At 36.7% G+C, this 22,918-nt stretch overlaps 1 protein-coding gene across 1 annotated transcript in view; it reads left to right on the forward strand.

The window, feature by feature from the left end:
* LOC306878449 (zinc finger protein 804B-like) overlaps positions 1–22,918 on the forward strand; it is a gene marked incomplete at both ends in the record, with an annotated part of 127,761 nt that overhangs the window by 84,926 nt on the left and 19,917 nt on the right. Inside the window, one exon of the mRNA XM_079430807.1 lies at positions 12,397–12,540. Within this exon, the coding sequence (XP_079286933.1) occupies positions 12,397–12,540 (144 nt within the window). The remainder of the gene's footprint in view (positions 1–12,396; positions 12,541–22,918) is intronic.

A 22,918-nucleotide genomic window follows, 5' to 3' on the forward strand; every position in this document is an offset into this window, starting at 1 on the left:
ATTCTGAATATTTTACTGAATAGACTTAAGTCTGCATTTCTAAACTTACTGTATAAATTATTATTATTATTATTTTTTTTTAAATAGAAAATTTAAACATTTTAAAATATGAACAGTAAATTAATCCTTTATTTCTCTAGTGTTGTCTCCCTACTCTCAAACTATGTGGCTTCTCTGTCTTCCTCATAGATCTGAAACAAGTGGCCCTCACGCTGATCTCTCCTGTCACCTGATCCTTTTCAGAGACTGAAAAAAATGACATAGCTTTAAAGGGTCATACAGATCGTATTAACACAATAACATTAGCGAAACTATAAAAACAGAAGATCTTAAACAAGTTAAGTAAACAAAACACATCCTATAAGCGTATGCACCGTCACAAACGAAGCTAGCTAACGTTAGCTTGTTACCTTGAGAATACGTACCTTCAAAGTTGTCGATATAGCTCGAAACATACAATTTGAAGCCCTTCTCCTTTTTACTTGAAGGAGTGACCGCTGTTAATCTTACAATTCGATTGACATCGTTCACTGTAATCCGTGGAAGTTCTTGCAAGCAGCGAGTGTAAAATGCCATGCTGAGAGCGCTCATTGAAACAGTAGGAAAAACCCGCTTCCGGCGCAGCACCGGAAGTTGCGGAGCAACTGACACGAAACGCGGAAGTAGTCGTGCATAGAGTCCATTGCCCCAAGCACATAGACTCTCAGCTATAGTTAAGACATATCAGGGGGCTCAGAAAATGTGTGTGAAAGTGGGCCCCTGTGCAGGCCGTGTGAGGCCCATCTGGGTGTATGTTAGTGCAGTAGGCATCAGTCTGCCTGTAGCTGGGGCCAGATGGTCGTGCCTCTGCAAGCCACTCAGCAAGTACATCACAGATCCGGGCATGTGGGCCAACCGCTCCACTACATCTTACTTAAATAGTCCCTTTCTCTCGCTCTCTGGCTTCCTCTGTTCCCTCATCTCTCTTTCTATGCACAGTATATATCACTGTGATACTGATACATTAGCGTACATTAGGGAAAGCATTTGTAACCCACGATGCAAACACATCACACTTACAGTAAGCACCACGCTCATTTCTCATCACTTCCAGTTTTGTAGTGTTCAGTGGGCTACTAAAGTTTTAGACCACACTGACAATCTCATTTTAATCTGGAAATAAAGGTTTAGGATTTTGACTAATTTAAAATAAAGAAATGCAAATGCTATGATGTTAGATGAATGTAAAATATTTCAGATTCTACACTACTTTATGTCTAGGTCAATACATACATTTTTTGATATACACTATGTGAACTGCTTTGTACAGAAAAACGAGGACAAACCAAATACTAAGAACTTGTCACATTATTAAGACAATTGTTACGCTAAATTAGTAAAAAGCTTACAAAAGTTGCATTTTCAGTAGTTATCTCAGATTTTTAATAGACATAAAGTATATACACTAGTATATACAATATAAATTTATAAATTTGTGACCCTGGAGCACAAAACTAGTTATAAGTAGTACGGGTATATTTGTAGCAACAGCCAAAAATACACTGTATGTCTCAAAATGATTGATTTCTGTTATGCCAAAAATCATTAGGATATTAAGTAAAGATCATGCATGAAGATATTTTGTAAATATCCTACCATAAATATATCAAAACTTAATTTTTGATTAGTAATATGCATTGGTAATAACTTCATTTTGACAACTTTAAAGGTGATTTTCTCAATATTTAGATTTTTTTGCACCCTCAGATTCCCGATTTTCAAACAGTTGTATTTCGGCCAAATATTGTCCTATCCTAACAAACCATACATCAATGGAAAGCTTATTTATTTAGCTTTGTATAAATGATGTATAAATCTCATTATCAAATCTCAGAGCTGGTTTTGTGGTCCAGGGTCACATTTAGGGTTGGTAAGAACTGTAGAATGTTTTAGAAAGACGACTCTTATGTTCACCAAGTAGTATTTGTTTTTAGTATTTTTGTGGAAACCATGATACTTTTATTTGAGTAAAAATCAGCATTTATTTTAAATAGTTTTTTTTTTTTTTTTTCCAATCTAAAATGGAACGCATCCTTGAAAAATAAAGTTAATTAATTTAAATACAAATCTGACCGACCCAAAACTTTTGAACAGTAGAGTAGAAATATATGCACCTTGGGTATGTTGTAAGTTAGATTCAAACATGAATTTCCCATTTGAGCACAAATGGGATGACATCCCTGCACCACAGTTCTGGACTCTTTCTTTTTATGTTTTCCTGTTTTCATTACCATCTCTCACCATGTTTCTCTCTTCTCTTTCTCATGCTCACACTGTTCAAGATCTTCTTTATGTAAAGCTCTGTCATAGATGGCGGCACAAATCTGCCTCTTTCATCCGAGGTCTAAGCTTTCAGGATGAGATTAGATCAGGTTTTGAAGAAATGACAGAAAATAAATCCAGTCAAGGTAGAACCAGCCACTGTGCTCATTGCTTTGATCCAGTCTGGAGATAATGGCCAGTTGTTGTTGTTTTTTGTTTGTTTAATGCATTGAAGGGGATGATAATGTTATATGATTTTTGGCAAGAGAGGCCATTGCCGTCTAGGAGATTCAGCTGGCTGACACAAACACACACACACACACACACACACACACAAGCTGAAAAACACAAACACACAGAGGCAAATTACCAGGGAAATTAGGGGCAATTCTGGGCCCTCACCACTTAACCCAAAGCCAATGAAAGAGAGGGAGTGAAGGATGAAGAGAGGGAGCAGAGGCCTGAACCTGCTGTCCATAATGAAACAAGCCAGTGGAATTTAATTTCCCTCTGGTCAAGAGATGCCAATAAACACTATTGAATCCTGTTCCTGCCCTGACATGATAGGAATTTCATTTGAGACCCACAGGGATCTTTTTCTCTCTTTGTCTGCCTGCTGCACTGGAACACTGCCCCTCTCTCTGTTCTGGATGTTTGCACGGGCAGAGAAAGGAGGAGAGAAATGATTGAAATTCCTGGTCTGCATCTGAGAACACACACACACACATGCTCGCTCACACACCACACAGGTTTGAAGGCATCTCACAACTCTACCCCTCAGACACACACTTGCATAGAAACTCCAGTGATGTAGCCTTGATCCGGCCCGTTCAAAGTTGCAAAGAATGTTTTGCTCTGGTATGATCTTGCTGCAAAAGTATAGGGTGAAAAGCAAAAGATAGCCATAGAATATCGAGTGACTGCTTTTTTTTTTAAATTACTGTTTTGTTATTTTTTAAGGGGTGCACCATGGCTGATATTAAAATGCTATACTATTTTGTTTAAATTTATTAAAAACTAAAATAAATAATTTTAAGTGAGACTTTAAGTGAATTTAAGCATTAGAATGTACAGTATTAGTATCCAATTGAGATTTGCTTAAGATTACATTCAACATTCAATGCAATTGTTTTGTCAGAAGCTAGAAGATAGATTTATAGTTTGAACACTATTTGTTCTTCAGACATTCCTTTTTAAAAGAAAAGAAGCATCATGTTTTTGCACAGTGACCCACATTTGGTTTGACACCACAATTAACGGTTTTCCCCCTGGAGCCATATTGAAATACCAATATCTCTGGAACTGAACAATATAAGGCCTTTAAAATGAAGATGCCAAAAGGAAAGTTTGTTAAAACCCAATATCTAAATGGGCATTAAGATATCTGTAATACTTTGTGAGTTATAGGCATAGAAACTTTGGAGAAAAAACTTGAAACGTTTCCCCATTTTTGGGGGAAAGGGACATAATGCAACAAAAGTTGCCAAAGTCAACAGATTTTACTAATAGATCTACCGATCTCTGTGTAGAAGTAACATTATGATGCTGCCATCTTTCTGAAGTCATTTTTACTCCCCTGCAATTTGCCTCTAAATCTCAGGTGAAAATTGCCATTTTGACCCTCCTCTACAAAACCGTGTGCTACTCGGTAAATATTCATCCATGATATTTATTATTTTGGCTTTCATCACTATACATGTTTATCTTTCTTCAGAAAAAAATATTAGCAAAATCAAAAATTTGAGCTGGGGCCAAGTTTCTGAAATTTGGTTGATTTGACATGGAATGACCCAGAATTTATTTGAGATAAAACTGGTTTATAATATCAATAACATCAATTACATTGTCATTGATTTTTTGTTAATCTTACTGAGCTGAAACTTTTGAACCATAGTGTATATTGAATACTGCTCAATATAAAAGTACTCTAATATCAGCTGGTAACCAGAATGGAACAGATCTGGAACCCTTTAAACTTTGTAGTTAATGTATGGTAGTTTTCATTCATTCAAATATAAGATGAGTTAGTCTCGTGGTATAGGTTTGGTTTCAGCTGTTTCTGAATGGGCATTATGATTCAGAGGGTGCCCAGATGTGGAAGATGAAGTCAACAGGGGGTCACTGTGAACTAGGGGAGAATGTTTCAGCAGAAGGGAGTTCCTGCAGTTTAACAGTAGGAGAGCAGCAGACTGGATGTCCATTAGACAGAGGAAATTTCCCTTGATCTAGACACACCAGTCTGTCTGTCTGTCTGAGTATAACCAATCTGGCCTTATGAAAGATATTGTGAAGTGTTCTTCATTAACTGGGACTTTGCTCGCTCTGAATAATTCTCTTCATATATTCTTTGAGGAGCAGAGCTGACGTGACATTTCCTTGTCAACGATTTTAAAAACGCCTTTTGATTATCTCTCCTGTCTGAACACTCAAAATTAGACTAAAGATGAAACTTAATGGCTTATGGAAATTCTTCTCTTTTTAATACACATGAAGACATGAAACGTTTCAAACGGTACGAGCAATCAGTGTCTGTGCCAGAATGGGATAGAGGTGTTAGGAGAAAAAGAGTGTGAGACATTATTGTTTAATTACCATGGAACTGACATGGAAAACAGACCGAATTTAAAAGGCGCTCAGTAATATTTCAGTCCAGGTGTTTGTACTTGTGCTTGAGGGAGAGAAAGCGAAAGAGAATTTGTTTTAATGGGTGAACCGCTAGACCCGGCGCTCTGTTCGCTGTCAACCTGTGTTTAATGTGCTGAATGTGAGAGCTGTTAAGGTCAGTGAGCAGGCATAGAAAAGCCTCTCTCTCTCTTTCTGTAACGGGGGATTAAAGTGGGAGATCTAAGTAGTTGTTTTATGGATGTGGGTGTCACCTTCTTCTCTTCTCCTCTACAAAGGTTGAATAGTGCCGCTTTGAACCCCCCTTCTCCGTCAGTTCAACCCACGACACCCCTAATTAGACCTTCAGCTCCACCTCCATCCGGCCTTACATCTCTCCGCACATGCTGTCGTTCCATATTCATTTATTCAGAACCAGCTTTCATCACACTTTTTTATTATGGGCACTTAGCGATCAATGTAGTTGGCACCTGCGAATGGCATTCTTGGAAATGCTCAAAAATGGGGCAAAATTTGTAGTAATGTGAGATCTCCTGCTGTAGCATTGCGTTTATTCTGGGCTTTCATAAAGCAGTAATAATATTAGGGGTTTTCAAGTAGCAGAAGCAATGGTTTTTAAAGCTCTGAGCGAATAAGTTCACAGATCTGAGAGGAAGCTCGTAGAGTCTGATGCTTGAGGAGAATTCTGAGAATGAGAGAAGCAATGTCAGATCAGCCTGTCTCGCACATCTACAGCCTCCCGGCCGCACACAAGCATCCCTGCAGGGGTTTCACGCTTTGGAGAGTCGCAGTCTTCCAACAGGTAGCATCAAACAATGCAGTGTTACTGTGGAATATTATTGTTCTTTGTGTGTGTGTAGCATGGTACAATATAAAAATGACCAATGTAAGCAGGCCACAAGACTTGCTATTAAATCATTAGAATAATGATTTGTTCGTGAGAATAATGACTCATTCATCATTCGTTCCTGGAATGATGATTCTACACTGATTCACACACACTTTCCAAATGTCAAGAGCAGGTAGAATTGGATTAATAAACCTGAATGACGTCATTTTTTTTCCTATCACAAATATCTCACAAAAAGATCTCTCTTTTTCTAAGTAGAACATTTTCTAACAATTTTCACTTTGTTTTTTGTCTTTCATTGCCGCAATTGCTGAACTGCATCATGTTGCAACATTTCCTGCCGTACTGCAAAACATTTTGTTACTTAAAACAAATGTTAACTGAAATAAAACAAAAATATTATAAAATATACAAAATCTAAACTTATTTTATTTAAGCTATAGTTAACAATGCAACATTTTTCATTTTTATTTAGTTTAACTTGAACTAAAATAACTAAAACTGAAATAAACTAGACCGACTACTAAAACTAATACAAATGACACAAACACACAACAAAACAAATAACAGAAATTAACATGAAAAAAAGTTATTCCAAATATTTACTATATTGTTGTCAGTCCTGTCTCCCTGTGTGTTGTGTTTCCCTTCCTCTCGTGCCCATATTTGGTTAGTTCCTGTTCCTGTCCCGGTTTAGGTTTATTAGTTCATTAATTCCAGGTGCTTGTTTCAATAAGGAGGTTCAACTTACTCTGAGATGGGAAACTTTTTGGTTACAGAACAGCTGAACTGAGTTAGTTTACTCAACTCTAAGTAGGTTGACTCTGAATTAAGCACGTGCACCACGACTATGAAAAGTCATGATCAACGGAGCGCCGAAATTACGATTCACCATGGCAACAGCTCCTGCCAAAAAGACGTCAGCATGCGTATTCCGTCAATGCGTAACTTTAATTCTTAATAACTGTCAATAACTTAATAACTGTTATAATATCAGAGGTGAAAACTGTAAATTATTGAACTAATATTCATTTTAATGGTATCCCATGGCCACAAAAAAGAGAGAAAAGAAACAAGAACATGGCAGCAGCTAAGAATGAAGTATAAAAACACAATTAAAATGACTTTACAAACATTTGACATTAAATTTCATTCAATGTGAACGCGCTGCAGCTTTTTCCACATAGTTTAACACTCTTTTCACATAATTAAATATTCTCTAATCCAACCTGTTACATTTCTTAATTAGAGTAATAAAATTAACTACTGACTCGACAGCAAGAAGACAGAGGGAGACCCAGTGCACCAGCACCACTGACAGATGAAGAGGATATGGTCAAGTATTGGAAGAATTCTAAAATCCACAAGTAAAAAGAAAAACTTTTGCTTTTGTATTAGGAAATAAAGATGACCAAAACATTTTTGAATAATTTGTGTTGTGGTGGTGGTTACGGATCGTACTACCCCTCCATCTGGCATCCTTCCATTCCATACAGTAATCAGTTTCATTTTCAGAAGGTGCGATGGTGGGGATATGCTTGTCATCAATGCATCCAACCACAGTGGAAATCCTGAAGGAAATTCTGATTATTGGGTTACTTCCAGAGGTCACATAAAGATGTTATCAAGTGAACGTCATTTATCAGATTAGCCTCATTTAAACCGATTTCTACACCACTGACCTACAGTCCTGTGATACTCCTCTTTGAGGATTTGTAATTCTCAGAAAGAGCGTGAGAGCGATGCGCACTTTCCTTAAAATCTGCATACAGGACTTATAATGTACTCTGCATCTCCCATGTTTTGAATAAAACTACCATTTAAAATATGAATACGGTGTAAAAAAATTATAATATTTTGAATATTAATTAATGAGGTATTAAAACATCGCTTAGCCTACACTTTAAAAAGGGGGAGGAGATGGAAAGAAACTCTGGGTTTACCGAAGAAAACCTGCTCCCGACCAGGTTAGGTTCACAGAGTAAGTTACCATGGTAACTGACTCTGAGTATAAGTTACCTCTCTTTCAGAAACGGGCTTGACTTACCCTGCTTTCCCGGGTTTGACAAACCTCCCATTTTGAAACAGAAAACCCAGAGTTTCCCTCATTTCAGGGTTAACATACTCAGAGTTTTCACTTAACCTCCTTCCTGAAATGGGCCCCAGGTGTGTTTGATTTATTATCTAGTTTTCTCCCTGTTTATAAGCCCTGTGTTTCCCTGTCTTCTCGTCTGCTGTTGAATGTCATGCATATGTCATGTGTGTACTTCATGTCTCCGACACTCTCTGTGTTCAAGCGATTAGATTAATAAATACTGTTTGTTGGAATATTTCCTTGTTTTCTCGTTCACGGTCTCCAGTGAACGTGACAATTGTATCTCAATGATGCTAAAATATGATTATAAGGTAGCTTTTCATTTTTTTTTTCCAAGTAGATGGCTTTGTTCATGCAAAATGCCCTTCTGTTTGATGTGTAACAATTTACTGTAATCTCATTTTCCATGTCTCGTATAAGAAAAGATGTTAGTTCACAAATTGGTATGAGTGGACTAAATGTGACACAACCTCATTTTAGAGAGGTATTTTGTTTTAATCGTAAACATGCATAAAGTTTTCTGTAAGGTTATAGTATTTATAACAAACAGCAAAAGTCTACGGAATGTCCTCATGTACAGTATATAGCCAAGTAAACATGTTTGTGTGTGTCTTCACAGATATAAAGACCTTACTTATTTGCGTCTCCAGATATAATTGAGCATAAAATCAATTTCTTGTCAGTTGAAAAAGGACATAACATAACACATCATATTCCTTTTCAACCTGCGGTATAAATGAAATAAGAGCAAAACCAAGACTATGAGAAAGAATGAGAGACTAAATGAGTGAGAGTGCACATTTAAATTGCTTTGATTTGTAAGACAGAGTGTTTTGTAGCTCCCCAGACAGCAGTATTAAGAAGATAACCTAGAAATGCTCCATCAATTTATTTGCCTGTGCTGTTACAAAACACATTTGCAAAAGTAGGTTCAGGAGTAAAGCAGACACAGTAGTGGTATGGCATGTATACATGGAAACTTTCAATACAAATGAACCTAATGCATATTGGCTGCTACTATATGACTATTTTTGATAGGATTCATCCTTACTGTTGAATGTAACTTGTTTAAGCTAATGGAGATCAAACTTGCGGTCCTGGTGCATCCTGGGAACATAATGTTGTGTTTGTGGCAGAGGGCAGGTGGTTGCCAGATCACTCAGCCAATGTTCTGTCTTTTGCATCCCCATGACTGGGTCTGTCTGGTGTGGGTGGTGAGTAAGAGCAGAACACGTGTAACTAATTCTGATGCAAAACGCATCCAAAAGCAATTAAGAGTTAACATCTGTTGTTTTGAGTCTCAGGGACGGGGCGCGTGTTAAAATGACAGATGTACAGAGTGGCTCTTCTCAGCTCTCTTGCTCTATCGTTTCACTCCACCACACATCTGTGAGACTAAATTTAGGGTTACATTTTAAAGGGGGGCTTTGGGGATGATGAATTTTGGGAATGAGTTGTAAAGCCCTGGGGGGAATATCATTTGTAGGGATATAAAACAAAACAACACATTTTAAAAAAAGACTTGTTGATAGGTTGCCTGAATGACTACTTAACTTTAAGCCCTGTATAATAAGACTGGTTTCAGTTTTACATAAGACATATTTGTTTCAAAACATCTACATGGAACACAACAAAATTCAGAATGCAGTTTCTAAAGTTGGATTTTTAAATGACACACCATTTCAAAAACACAATTTACATGAAGAGAAGCTTGGAAAACAGTGTGAGATGTCACAATAATGTTTGTGTATTTAAATTATTAACTTAAAAATAAGATGCTAATATTTATTATTATTTTTTTGAATATTAATTTTCAGCATTTTCAAACTTAAGATCAGCAAGCTTTTATTTTAGCGAGTTGCCGGCAAGTATATGTGCTGACGATTGAAGAGTGTTGGTGAATTAAATCGTTTTTCACTGTGCATTGAAAGTGGCAGTGGATCACCTAGATTTATACTTTCAGTAAGAATAGAAATATTATAAATATTACAGTTTGTCGATCTAAAATACCCTAGTAATTGTGCATTAACAGCTGTCAACCGTGTCACTGCACAAATGAGAGGTCTGAACTTATTTACACAGCGCATTTTTTATTTTGGTCGCGCATACACACCTGCGTCGACTTATGTGCACCCCTGGTTATAAAGGAAAATGAATGTAAAAACATTCAAAGAGGTTTTTCCTGTTCACACATACCATAAAGTACTAAAACTGCTTTTTCCTATATTATCTTATTCTGTTATCTCATTTTTATTCTTATATATTTTTATATACCAATTTATATCATGTTATATTATATTTTATACAACAGTTCTTTCTGGTCCTTGAATCTGATTGGCTGATAAGAATGTGATATTAGAGTCCAACATAACTGCAACAGCCGTTTCACCGTTTGTATCACTCTGCTTGCAGTATTTCTCACAGCAACTGTCATGGCGGACGCCCTAATATAATATAATATAATATGGTATAGTATAATATTATATAATATAATAGATTATTGAAAAAATACATGCTGTTCAAAAGTTTGGGGTCTTTGAATAATTAAAAGAATAATTTTTCAGAAGCTGTTTTCACAGAATTGTGTGCATGTCCCTATTTTAGATACCAAGTGTAGCAACCAGAGTGTCAGCAGTCAATCATGATGTTCTTTTGCTTTGACATCTCGTTGTCTCTGCTCACGGATGGACTCTGAGCAGAAAAGTGTGCCTCAAAATCCCTGATGGCCTATTAACTGCATCATCATCTCATTCATGATCCGCTCCCACGCGCTGCAGGGCCGTGTGATGCAGAGGCCCTCTGGCCAATTATGAGGCACATGATCAGTATTATTGTCACAATTACTTCAACTTTCTCTATGTAGAAACTTGTTAACAAGCTCTATTAAACTGTTGCAGTGCTATGATGCATAAGAATTCTCCCTTTTCAGTCGACACCATCTCAAAAGTGAGTCCTTGATCAGATGCTCTGTCAAATGTAATAAGAGTGTAGTGCTAAAGAGCTGGTACACAATGACCTTTTCCACCTTGTTTTCCTGTAGTAAATGTTGAGCTGTGCTGTCTGTGTGTCATTATGGGAAAGCTCTGGTAATGATGCTCCAGAGAGATGTACTCTTTGCTTATGTGTGTCTGTGTGTACCGGCGCAGTCTGCACAATGTGTTTGTAAGGCTGATGTCGCTCCCTGAGGTCTGTATAAGCAGACTTTTGATACTGAATTAATCGCAGAAGCCTTTGAAGTTACTAGCTAGCTGAATCTCATGTGAAGTTTGCAACAAAAAAGAGATGACATTCCCTAGAGGAAGAGTTTGTGTGTGTGTGTGTGTGTGTGTGCGCGCACTCCTGAACATGTTATTAGTGAATATTACATGGTGATCCATCAATGTCATTTCTGAACAACTTCAATGATTGAAGGTGTGTGCGTGTGCACTTTTCGAATCTTAATTTTGAGATCTTAAAGAAAAAATTCACGCTAACATTTCATGATTTACTTGCCCTCATGTCGTTTCAAACCTATGAGACTTTGATTCATTTTTGAAACACAAATGAAGATAGTTTTAATGAAGCTTGAGAAATTTCTGTTCCTCCATTGAAAATCCAGTTAACCTAAATTTACAAAAACAATTATAAAAATACCTTTAAATGAATCCATACAAATTAAGCAGTTTTATCCAAGTCTTGTGAAGAGACACAATTGCTTTATATGATGATATAAGGTGATCATATCCCTTCACAAGTCTTGGACTAAACTACTTAATTCATGTGGATTCATTTTTTACAATGACTTTCGAAGGAGGGAGAGAAACCTCTCAGCTTTCATTAAAAATATCTTCATTTTTTTCAAAGATTAGCCAAAGTCTTATGAATGATGACAGAATATTCATTTTGGGTGAGCTGTCCCTTTAATTCTTTTAATGGCTCACAAAGCTCTCTGGACATATTAATATATAAAACAAATAATATAGTGAGATTCACAAAAAAGGTCATTGTTAAATATTGCTCAAAAAAGTGATGTATTCAAAGAAGGCAAGGTAAACAACGTTTCTCGTGTGTTAAAATGACTTTTAAGTGTTTAAGAACTGTTAGCGCTAGTCTTATTATCACAACGAGCAGTTCAGTTTGTTAATTCATCCTGCAGCCAATATGAACTGATGATCATGTTGTCGTAGGAACCCAGCTATGCTCACATTCAAGTATCTTCTTAAAAGTGTTAAACTAGTAATTACAGCAAAATATTAACCATTTAAAAACATTCTTTGATGGCTGGGTTGTTTGATTTCATCAGGTTCTTTTAGCCTGTCAAGGACGGTCTTGATGATCAAATTCAGCTAGGATAAGACAGTCTAAAAATAAAACTGCTTAATTGATGTACCGTTCATGTACAATTATTTCCTTTTGTGGTTTTAAACAGTTAGTGAAACCATTTATTCTTAAGAAAGGACTGTGTGATTGTCAAGTGTAGTTGTCTAATTAAATTATAGCATTTACATAACCAATTCTCTCTCTTTGTCTCTCTCTCTCTCTCTTTTAGGACTACGCTAAGAATGAGAAAGCCCTTGCAAAAGCCCTGGGGGATTTGAAAGCCAACTTCTATTGTGAACTATGCGACAAGCAGTACCATAAACATCAGGAGTTTGACAACCACATCAACTCATATGACCATGCACATAAACAGGTAAACTTCAAGAGCAGGTGGTCGAGCTCATTAGATGGAGAAGCAGGGGGAAAAAATGCAGAATTTAAAGGAATTAGGGATTTAACTCTTCCCCTACAGTCTACAAAATTAGGGATTTAACTCTTCCTCTACAGTCTACCGTTTGTTAAAGTAATTTTTTCTCCAGGTGATTCTTGTGTTTACAGTCTACTTTGTATTCCCCAGCCAATAATGACACGCACATTATTGTCAGTCATCTAACTGTTAGTGTAACTGTTTATTTATATGCTCAAAACATAAACGCATAAACATATTTGGAAAAACATTTGCAAAGTACATCACTAATCTTCCCTCAGGTAGCCTCTTGAATCGGTTGAACTGCGTGTGTTCTGGTAACTGATATCATGTCAGGGCAGGTGTTTCACCCGCAAAGAGTTTGTGTTGCGTTTACAAAAAGTAACAAAAAATATTTGCATCTTTAATTATTGTAGATCATTCTAAAGTTCTAACAACTTCCAGGAGCACAAATAATGCACCTTTTCTATTATAATCAACATTCTGAGTCAGTCTAACAGGCAAAGCAAGTTCAAATAGACTGCTTTATGGTTTCATGGCACATTTGCCATCTGCTTAAAATGAACAACTGGTACCAGTGATACCAATGCAAATATTGAGGATGGTGTTTTATGAGTTCTTTTGTCTTTTGGGCATTCGTGTGATGTGTATGAACAGCAATCACTTTTAAACTCTCTGACACTATCTTTCAAAAGTTTAGGTAAGTGTTTTTGGTAACACTTTACAGTACGGTGGCACTAATATGCATTAATTCATGCTGAACTAATGCACAGATAATTATGAGTTAATGTATAACTCATGAAGAACTAAAACATGTCTTAATGATTACTGCATCAGCATCAATTGAACATTCTATATGATTCATAGATTAAGTAATCAACACATTGTTATTATTTAAATGTGTCATAATGTATTAATTCCCTAATAACTTGTAGTATTAACTAATGGTGTAAATTCATGTGTTAATTACCACAATGGGTCGAAGCCATGCATTTCAACTTCCAGTTTTTGCTTTAATTGATCATTAGCTAATGATTAGCAAAGGTATCATTATGTTATAACTTTGCATCATTAATGTTATTAGAGAATTTATATATTATGACACATTTAAATAATAACAGTATATTGATTACTTAATCTATGAATCATATAGAATGTTCATTTGTTGCTGATGCAGTAATCATTAAGAAATGGTTTAGTTATACATTAACTTGTGATTATTAGTTAAGAATTATTTAATGCATATTAGTGCACCCGTATTGTTACCATTATTATTATTTTTATTTTTTTAAGAAATTAACACTTTTATTCTGCAAGGACATATTAAATCGATCAAAAGTTACACTAAGAACATTTATAGTTTTACAAAAGATTTCTATTTAAAATAAATGCAATTTTTTTTTTTTACTTTGTTTCCAAATATTAACTGTTTAACATCTCATGAAAACACTAAGCAGCACTATTAAATATTTATGAAGAAAAATAATAAATATTTTTGGAGAACCAAACACTGTAAAAAAAATGCAACTGCACATTTTCCAGTTTACGAAACCTTTTGAGTCTCAAATACTAAAAAATGCTATTTTCTTGAAGCTACATAAAAACCCTTGTCAGACCAACAAAATTACCGCAAAAGTTGTCCCAACTAGTCAAACACAGTTGTCTGAACAAAGAATTTCATATTGTTGAAATGTTAAGGCTTTGTGAGTTCCCAGTATGCATTGCAGGATGAATAAATTAGACAGTTACTGTTATAGAATTATTGTCTTTTTTGTTGTTGTTTTGTCATTATTGTTATTTTTTATATTGTGATGTAAAGCGCTCATCTTTTTTAACATTTGTTGATTGCCACCGTTCTTGAGGTTTGTGTGTCTAGTTTTGAGACCTAGAGTATATTCACACACTTATGTCTATTTCCTGGATATCTTAGTCTTTTAAGTTGTCTTACAAACAAAGACAATGTTGTCTACTAAGTTATCCATTAACGTTTGTCATTCATAAACAAACATAAATATGATAGTATGGTAACTTTATACACTTTTTTTTTTCTTCCAAGAAACAGAAAAAAAATTAATTACCTCAATGACAGTAATTATTGTTTCAGTTGCTATGACAAGAATTTTTATATTAGCAAAATAAGACAATCAGCATTGCATAAACAAAAAAATTATATTGGCTCAAAGTATTTTTACTGAGCAGAACTAAACTATTGTTGAGAGATCTCGAAAGTCTTACTGCATCAAGTTGCCTTATTTTTTATGTTTGCTTAACTATTTTTTACAGTGAATAAGCAGATTTTTGAGAAGTATTTGACATTGAAGACTGATCACACCATTCCTGGAATAAATTATTTATTATTTATGTTTCATAGACATAACATAATAAATCACATAACGGTGAACAGTTTAACAATTTAAAAGTCTGATTATTATTAAAAACAATTAGACTCCTTTTATTTTGTTTACCCCTTTTCTTAGGAATAATTAATAATTATAATGTTAATAGATTTTAAGTCTTGACATCTTGATGCTTATACTGTATATAATATACATATCAGTCATCATTTTATTTAAAATAATTCAGGAAAAAAAGAAAAGCAAAAACAAATGAGAAGAGATAAGCCAGTTCTGTTAAGGAAATTGATGGAGAGATTGATATATAGGAGGAGTAGATGAAGTAAGGAGGAGAGAACCGAGAATGTCCTCACTGGTGCCAGGATCTCAGACTGGAATCTGGTGCCCATCTGTGTGGCATCTGAGATTAAACATGTTCCCTAGCATTTCGAGTGGCAGATAACACTGTATGTGCACTGCTGTTATCCTGGGTGCTGTCAGACAAACTAGTCTACTAACAAAGAATGGCACACAGAGCCATTAAACTCTCTTCATCCTTCAACCTCGCATGTCTTATTCATCATAAGCCTGCTGCTGCATCATTACAGCACAGTCTAAAAATTAAACATACAAAACTATACACTAATGAAACATTTCATACGAAATCCAAGTGTGAAGCAGAGAGCGAGAGATACAGAAAGAGAGGTACGCAACTCATTCTGAAGGACAGCTCAGTGACAGCTACGCCAAAGACAGACAGAGAGGGAGGGAGGAAAGTAATTACACATGTTGTTGAGATGGATTTCATTTCTGTGCAAACATGGCTCTGATCAAACCACAGATGACTGCACACTTGTTGGCTGTGCAGATGTGTCTGTTCCTGTTAGTCAAAGTCAATGAGTCAGAGATGAATGATGCCAGCTTAGCACGAAAATCCGTAATATTCCATAATCAATCATGAGATTTTCAGCCGAGTGTTTCACATCAGTACTTTGTCACAGAGAAATTAGCATGTCATTCTTGTTTCTGTTTAATTAATTGTGACCAAACGTTTTTTTTACGTTTTTTTACATTTTTTTACCCTAGTGTAATAGGTTGAAATTACTCATCTTTGTGTAAAATGTAATAAATAATGCTATTTTATGGCAGATACCTTAGTAATACATCAATATTTCATCAATATGACTTGTAAAATAGATTCATTTGAAAATATGAGCTGTGGCCTAATAATAATTTAGCTTTGGTGCTCATGGAGGAGACACGTATATGTGAATATATTTTGATGCAATATATTATGATTAGGGATGCACCGAATCCAGGATTCGGATTCGGCCGAATCCTGGGCTTTTTGACGGGGTTCGGTTTCGGCCGAACCTTAGATTTATTTTCCACCGAAACCGAACCCTAGACTTGCACTACGACGTCACACGGCCGTTGATTACGTGAAGGTGTTTACATAGGACCCGTTCGAAAGTAGTAGGCTGTAAGAATCTGAAAATAGAACTTGTAAGCAAAAAAAGTTTTGTTTGGCAGTACTTTCAACCAAAAGAAGGCGATTCAAGTCGAGCTTTATGTTCAATTTGCAATGCCAATTTGTCTCGTGGTGGCAAGGACCCTAAGCAGTACACAACATCGCCGATGTTAAAACATTTGCGTCTAAAACATCCAAAAGAATACGAGTTGTGCATGAAGGAATCTACAGACAGCAGCCAAAATGCAGCAACTTCAGGTACGGCAGCTGGACAGTCACAGCTAAAAACGTGTGATAACCAGACGACCATTACTAGCTTTGCTAGCCCTACACCGAACAAACAGTGGCCCTCAGATCACACACGAGCTAAAGCCATTCATGCAGCAATTGGAAAAATGATAGCCATTGACTTGCAGCCCTATAGCATAGTGGAAGACACTGGATTCAACGAGCTACTCTATCTGCTCGAGCCACGCTACAAACTCCCCTCCAGGCGCTTTTTTGCCGACAAAATCATCCCTGAAATGCACAAGTCCATCAGTTCCCGCATAAAAGTGCACGTTGCCGAAGCACATGCTTTAGCATTTACATGCGACATATGGACTTGTGAGTACACTACACAGTCCTACATCAGTGTTACCTCACATTGGATTGATGATGATTTTAAGCGCACACATGCTATTCTTCAGTGTAAAGCATTTGATGGAAGACACACCGCATTAAACATTGCTGATGCACTGCAAGAAATTATCCAAGCGTGGGACATACCTGTTAACAAGTGTCACCTGGTCTTGAGGGACAATGCTGCAAACATGCGGAAAGCCATGTCCGAGGCAGGAGTTCCAAGTGTTGGCTGTTTTGCGCACACACTCCAGTTGTGCATCCACGACAGTCTTTTATCACAACAAAGTGTCTCTGACCTGATCGCACTGTCCAGGAAAACTGTTGGTCACTTTAAGCACTCTTCAAGTGCTCAATCAAGGCTTCCCACGACTTTCAAGGGGAAGTCGTGGCCTAATGGTTAGAGAGTCGGACTTGTAATCCAAAGGTTGCGGGTTCGAGTCTCCGGCCGGCAGGGATTGTAGGTGGGGGGAGTGAATGTACAGCGCTCTCTCCACCCTCAATACCACGACTGAGGTGCCCTTGAGCAAGGCACCGAACCCCCAACTGCTCCCCGGGCGCTGCAGCATAAAATGGCTGCCCACTGCTCCGGGTGTGTGTTCACGGTGTGTGTGTGTTCACTGCTGTGTGTGTGCACGTTGGATGGGTTAAATGCAGAGCACGAATTCCGAGTATATGGGTCACCATACTTGGCTGAATGTCACTTCACTTTCTGCTCTACAGCAGGAGTTGGGGCTGCCAAATCACCATTTAATCCAGGACGTGTCAACACGATGGAATTCGACATATCTGATGTTCGATCGTTTAACAGAACAAAAACGTGCCGTAAACATCTACGTGTCCGAAACAGATGGTATGCAACATATTCATGAATAGAGGTGGACTCTGATGGAGGATGTTCTCAAGGTGCTCAAACCCTTCGAGGAGTTAACTAGAGAAATAAGCGGAGAAAATGCATGCATATCCACTGTCCTGCCAGCTGTGATGATGTTGAAGCGCTATGTCCACAACGAAACAGACGATCATGGAATAAAGCAGATGAAAACCCGCTTGCTGAAATCTCTGCAGGATAGATTTGAGGGAAGCGAGCAGAATAGCCACTTAGTTGTGGCAACAAGTCTGGATCCCAGATATAAAACGAAATTTTGGGGGAGTGACACAGAACAGTGTCGATCAAAGTTGCTTTTGCAGGAGGCCGTTTCCCGTTTATCTGAATCCGATCACGACGCATCTGCTAGGCCTACTTCAACTGAACAGCCTGAGGAGGAACACGGCCTGACAGTTCGCACTAAACGACACTGTTCAGGAATCTGGAGTGGCTGGGACAATCTGTACCGTAGCAATACAGAGGCAGTCACATCGGGTGCTGACGTGGAGATAAGCGTTTTTTTCGGTGAGCCTTTGATTCCTCTTAGAGAGGGTCCTCTTCTGTGGTGGAAGACAAACCAGCAGTGTTTTCCACTGCTGGCAAAAACGGCAAAGATCTACCTCTGTGCGCCACCGACCTCTGTGCCCAGTGAAAGACTTTTCAGTACTGCTGGGGACATTCGTTCCCACACTCGCAACCGGCTGTCACCTGTTAATGCCGAGCGTCTTGTCTTTTTGAAAGGAAACTCTCATTTAATGTGAAAGGTTAGAGCTTTTCCGTTAATTTAATAATGATGCAGAAGATGTGTATGATCTTCCGTAATATTTTTCGTTTTATTTGGCTACTGTTCTAATCGTAGCCTACTGTTATAAACGAAAACTAAACAGCGCTACTATCCATGTTTAGCCTATTGAGTAAATGTTCAATAACATTAATTTCAGTTAAGTCACCAAACATATTCTGATTTAAAAAAAGAAAAACACTTTTCTTTGCATTGTTGCACTTTTATTGACAGGTTTTGGTTTGAACTTGGGTAAGCATAGGTAATTGTCAAAATAGTTTTTCCCACTTGTCATCCTGGCATAATGTTGCTGCTTATTCTTTTTTTATTCTTTTTTTTTTTTTTTCAGTTTATAAAATAAATAAAATGAAATAAAAATACACTGCTGTGGACGTTGTTTACTTCATTAATGTGTTTTACTGTGTTAATGGAATAAGGATGCGAGTAGGATTCGGTATTCGGTTTCGGATTCAGCCGAATCTTAAACATTGGATTCGGTATTTGGCCGAACCCCAAAAATCTGGATTCGGTGTATCCCTAATTATGATATAAGATATGTTATATGTTATCCTATTACATCACAATATATCCTTATATATTTTAATAGCTCACTTATTACATCACAGTATATTCATATTTGCTGTATATATCAAATATTATATGTGACCCTGGACCACAAAACCAGTCTTAAGTGTCAGTTTTTTTTTATTGAGATTTATCAATATACCCTCTGAAAGCTGAATAAATAAGCTTTCCATTGATGTATGGTTTGTTAGGATCGGAAAATATTTGGCCGAGATACAACTATTTGAAAATCTGGAATCTGAGGGTGCAAAAAAATTAAAATATTGAGAAAATCGCCTTTGAAGTTGTCCAAATTAAGTTCTTCGTAATGCATATTACTGATCAAAAATTACGTTTTGATGTATTTACGGTAATAAATTTACAAAATATCTTCATGGAACATGATCTTTACTAAAAGAAAAATAGATAATTTTGACCCATACAAGGTATTTTTGGCTTTTGCTACAAATATACCCCAGCGACTTAAGACTGGTTTTGTGGTCCAGGGTCACATATACTGTGATACATTTGTGATACAATATATTATGTTTTTCATATGCTTAAGATATTTTGCAAGAGCTGTATATGTAATCTATGGTATGGTAATGATAACTGATCATTAAATTTCATAATGATGAGCATTTGATTTTCATTTTCATTTCATGAATCAGTGAAGTTTTACATTGCACATTGAGGTACAAAAATTGGCTAAATATTGAAATTGTGTTGGGTTTTTAGTACTTTTTTATATGTTTTGTACTGACCAACTCTGTACAGAAATGCAAAATAATGTTGTTGGTCAGTGAACTGACTTCTCAGGAACCTCCCACAAGAGATGTTAATTCATTTGAGGGCCCTGCAAAAGCAATGAAAGGTGCTGTTGAACTCTTCCTGCAGGCATCGAGAGTGTTTCATTGGACTGAGTTATGCATAGTCGACTGTGTAAAATATGCATGCTGTGAGGTTGGCAGTTGAGGCAGTTTGGTGTGACCCCAACCCAGCTGCTTCACATATCGCTCCAGAAACATGCAGCCTGGCTGTGCTCCCTGGTCCTGAGGAACAATACTATGTATTTCACAACCCACAGAATCCCTAGTCACTTAGCATTTATGAGCGCATATGTGCGTATACCGTATTCATTGACGTGCACCAAACATGGTTGAGAGGTTTGATTTTAATTAATCTTTAAAAGCCAAAAAACCTTTCCTAGAGAGCTTTGCAAATCAACCAGCTGTCCTTCAATAAAAAGAGGAGGGAAAGGAAGAGGTGAGGCATGAGACGGAGGTTAACGCGAGTGCAACACAGAGAAAACCAGAGAAGCAAAGACTGGAGTTAACCCTCGTCTTGAGGGGTCTAAAAGAGCCTAAGGCAATTTAATAGCTTGAAAAAAACATTGAAAAACATTACTCACGTTTAGGGTGTCTAGTGTGAGAGCCTAGATATAAAACATGAATAAATGCAAGGAACTGTAATCGCTAAGACTCGCTGAGATACTCTCAACTTCATATTGGATAATCAGTTTGGTTTATTTCATTTTATTTTTGTTTTTGTGGGAGGTCTAATTGAGGCCTAACAGAAACATTATTACTGGAAAGGACACCAGTTGCATTCCTAAAATGAGTAGTTTGCTATATTGTAACTATAAAAGAAAATCTATGTGTCCGTCCATCCCTCTGTTGTTCTAACACTCTGGAGTATGAAGCTTCAAATTTCTTCAAAACTTTTGAACAGGGTTTTATCTAGTCAACATTTTGTTTGTATTTACAAACTTTTCTAATTACAGTCATATGGATTCCTATTCCTTACTTCCTCACTCTACTTCCTTACCATGAAACTCAAATTTAAGACTTGAATTGTAATTTAAAAGATATTCTCAACTGATTTCTGAATGACGCCAAACCTGTTACCCCAAGCTTAAAAACAAGTAAATTTCAACCTTACATGATGGTTAAAGCTATAATATGAGAGAGGAAAGAAGAGAAATACAAAAAGAGAGGTAAATATTAAGGTGAAGTGTCAAGAGGACTTTTTTGAACTGTTCCACTAGAGACTGAAAGCAAAATCCGAAGGGAATCCTCTGCTAGACTCCCATGGCTGAGGTGGATTTCGAGTGATAGAGACCTATAGATATGAGCTTGGAGATAATCCATATTTCATAACCCACAGCCGAGGAAGGATTCAATCTGATCTGAAGGAGTCCAAGCCTAGTCATGTCTGTTTCTATAAAAAGCACAGCAGGCTGCTTAATGTATAAAAAATAGCTGAGGGACATGTGAGAGTGTGTCAGTGTAAGGTCTATCCTGGGGCGGTGGGGGCGGCTCTGGGAGAAGAAAAAGAGAATGTATTTTTAACGCTGCACAAATAGTTCATTTGTCCTTCTATGAACGATTCCTGAGTGGCTTTGCACTCAGAGAGCGTTTTGAGAAAAAAAAGAAGAAACACGGAAAAAGTGGTGGCTGGTTTCTCAGCTGAAAGCGGTGAGTCACCAGCCTGAAATGAATGAATGGATGACAGTTATAAAGGGACAAGGGGATAGACAAATAATTGCACAAAACTTCATTTGCAGCAGATGGAGGAATTTGTATGATTCCTCATGAACTTTTAAAAGCTTGAGGGTATTGAGAGCTGTTCTGTTATGTAAACAGCCACTTTAGATGTTCCAGTCATTACTCGAAACAGCATTGCAAGTATCTGATAAGACAATAATAGAATCTTTGCTTAGGGCTCTCTGCATCTACCAGCAAGTCAATATCCACTTTTGCTAGAAAAACTTTATAGACCTGTACAGTGCTTGTATAACCAATGTGTTGCATTACTAGATATAATATATTGACATCACAATATCTCTCTTTCTTTAACATATACACACACCAGGGTAACTAATGTTGTGACAGTCAGTTTATGAGCTGCAAATCACTACATGACATACCAGAAACACTAGAAAAATTACAGACATAAAATTATGTAAGTAATTATATAAAGCAATAGAAAGTGTAAAATAAATAAAAAGATAAACCATTTTTATAGGTTTTTTTGTTGTTGTTGATACTATTATTATTGTCATTATTATTACTATTATTATTAGCATATATTATCAGGTCAAAAGTTTGGAATATATAGATTTTTTAATGTTTTTGAAAGTCTCTTATGTTCACCAAGGCTGCATTCATTTAATGAAAAATATAGTAAAACAGTAATAGTGTGAAATAGCATTACAAAATATTAAAAATAACTGTATTTTAATATATTTTCAAATGTTTTTTATTCCTGTGATGGCAAAGCTGGGGCACGTTCAGGCTCACACTGGTGCACAACGTTTTGCTATGGTTTCCAGTTTGAACGACATGTTTCCTGGAAATGGTGTGCAACGGGGTTTGAGATACGTTTTCTCTTGTTTGGTGGGTGTGTCAGCCCAATCAGCAGCAACATGTATATAAACCACACGGTATTAAAGAGACAGCTCGGACAATGGGTCCAAGTGAAGTTGTTTACAAAAGTGTGTCTGCAGCTCGGTATAGGTATATATGTTTGTCATAAGAGTTTTTTAGTAACATAGCATATCAACATTATGATGATGAATTTGTAAGTAAATGTAATTAACATCAAAATAAATTCACAAGTGCAAGTGTATTGTTTGCACATGTTTTTTTTTTACATTAAATGCAAAATAACTGAAATAATAAGAG

Source organism: Barbus barbus, assembly GCF_936440315.1.
Source record: "Barbus barbus genome assembly, chromosome: 12".
NCBI classification, from domain to species: Eukaryota; Metazoa; Chordata; class Actinopteri; order Cypriniformes; family Cyprinidae; genus Barbus; species Barbus barbus.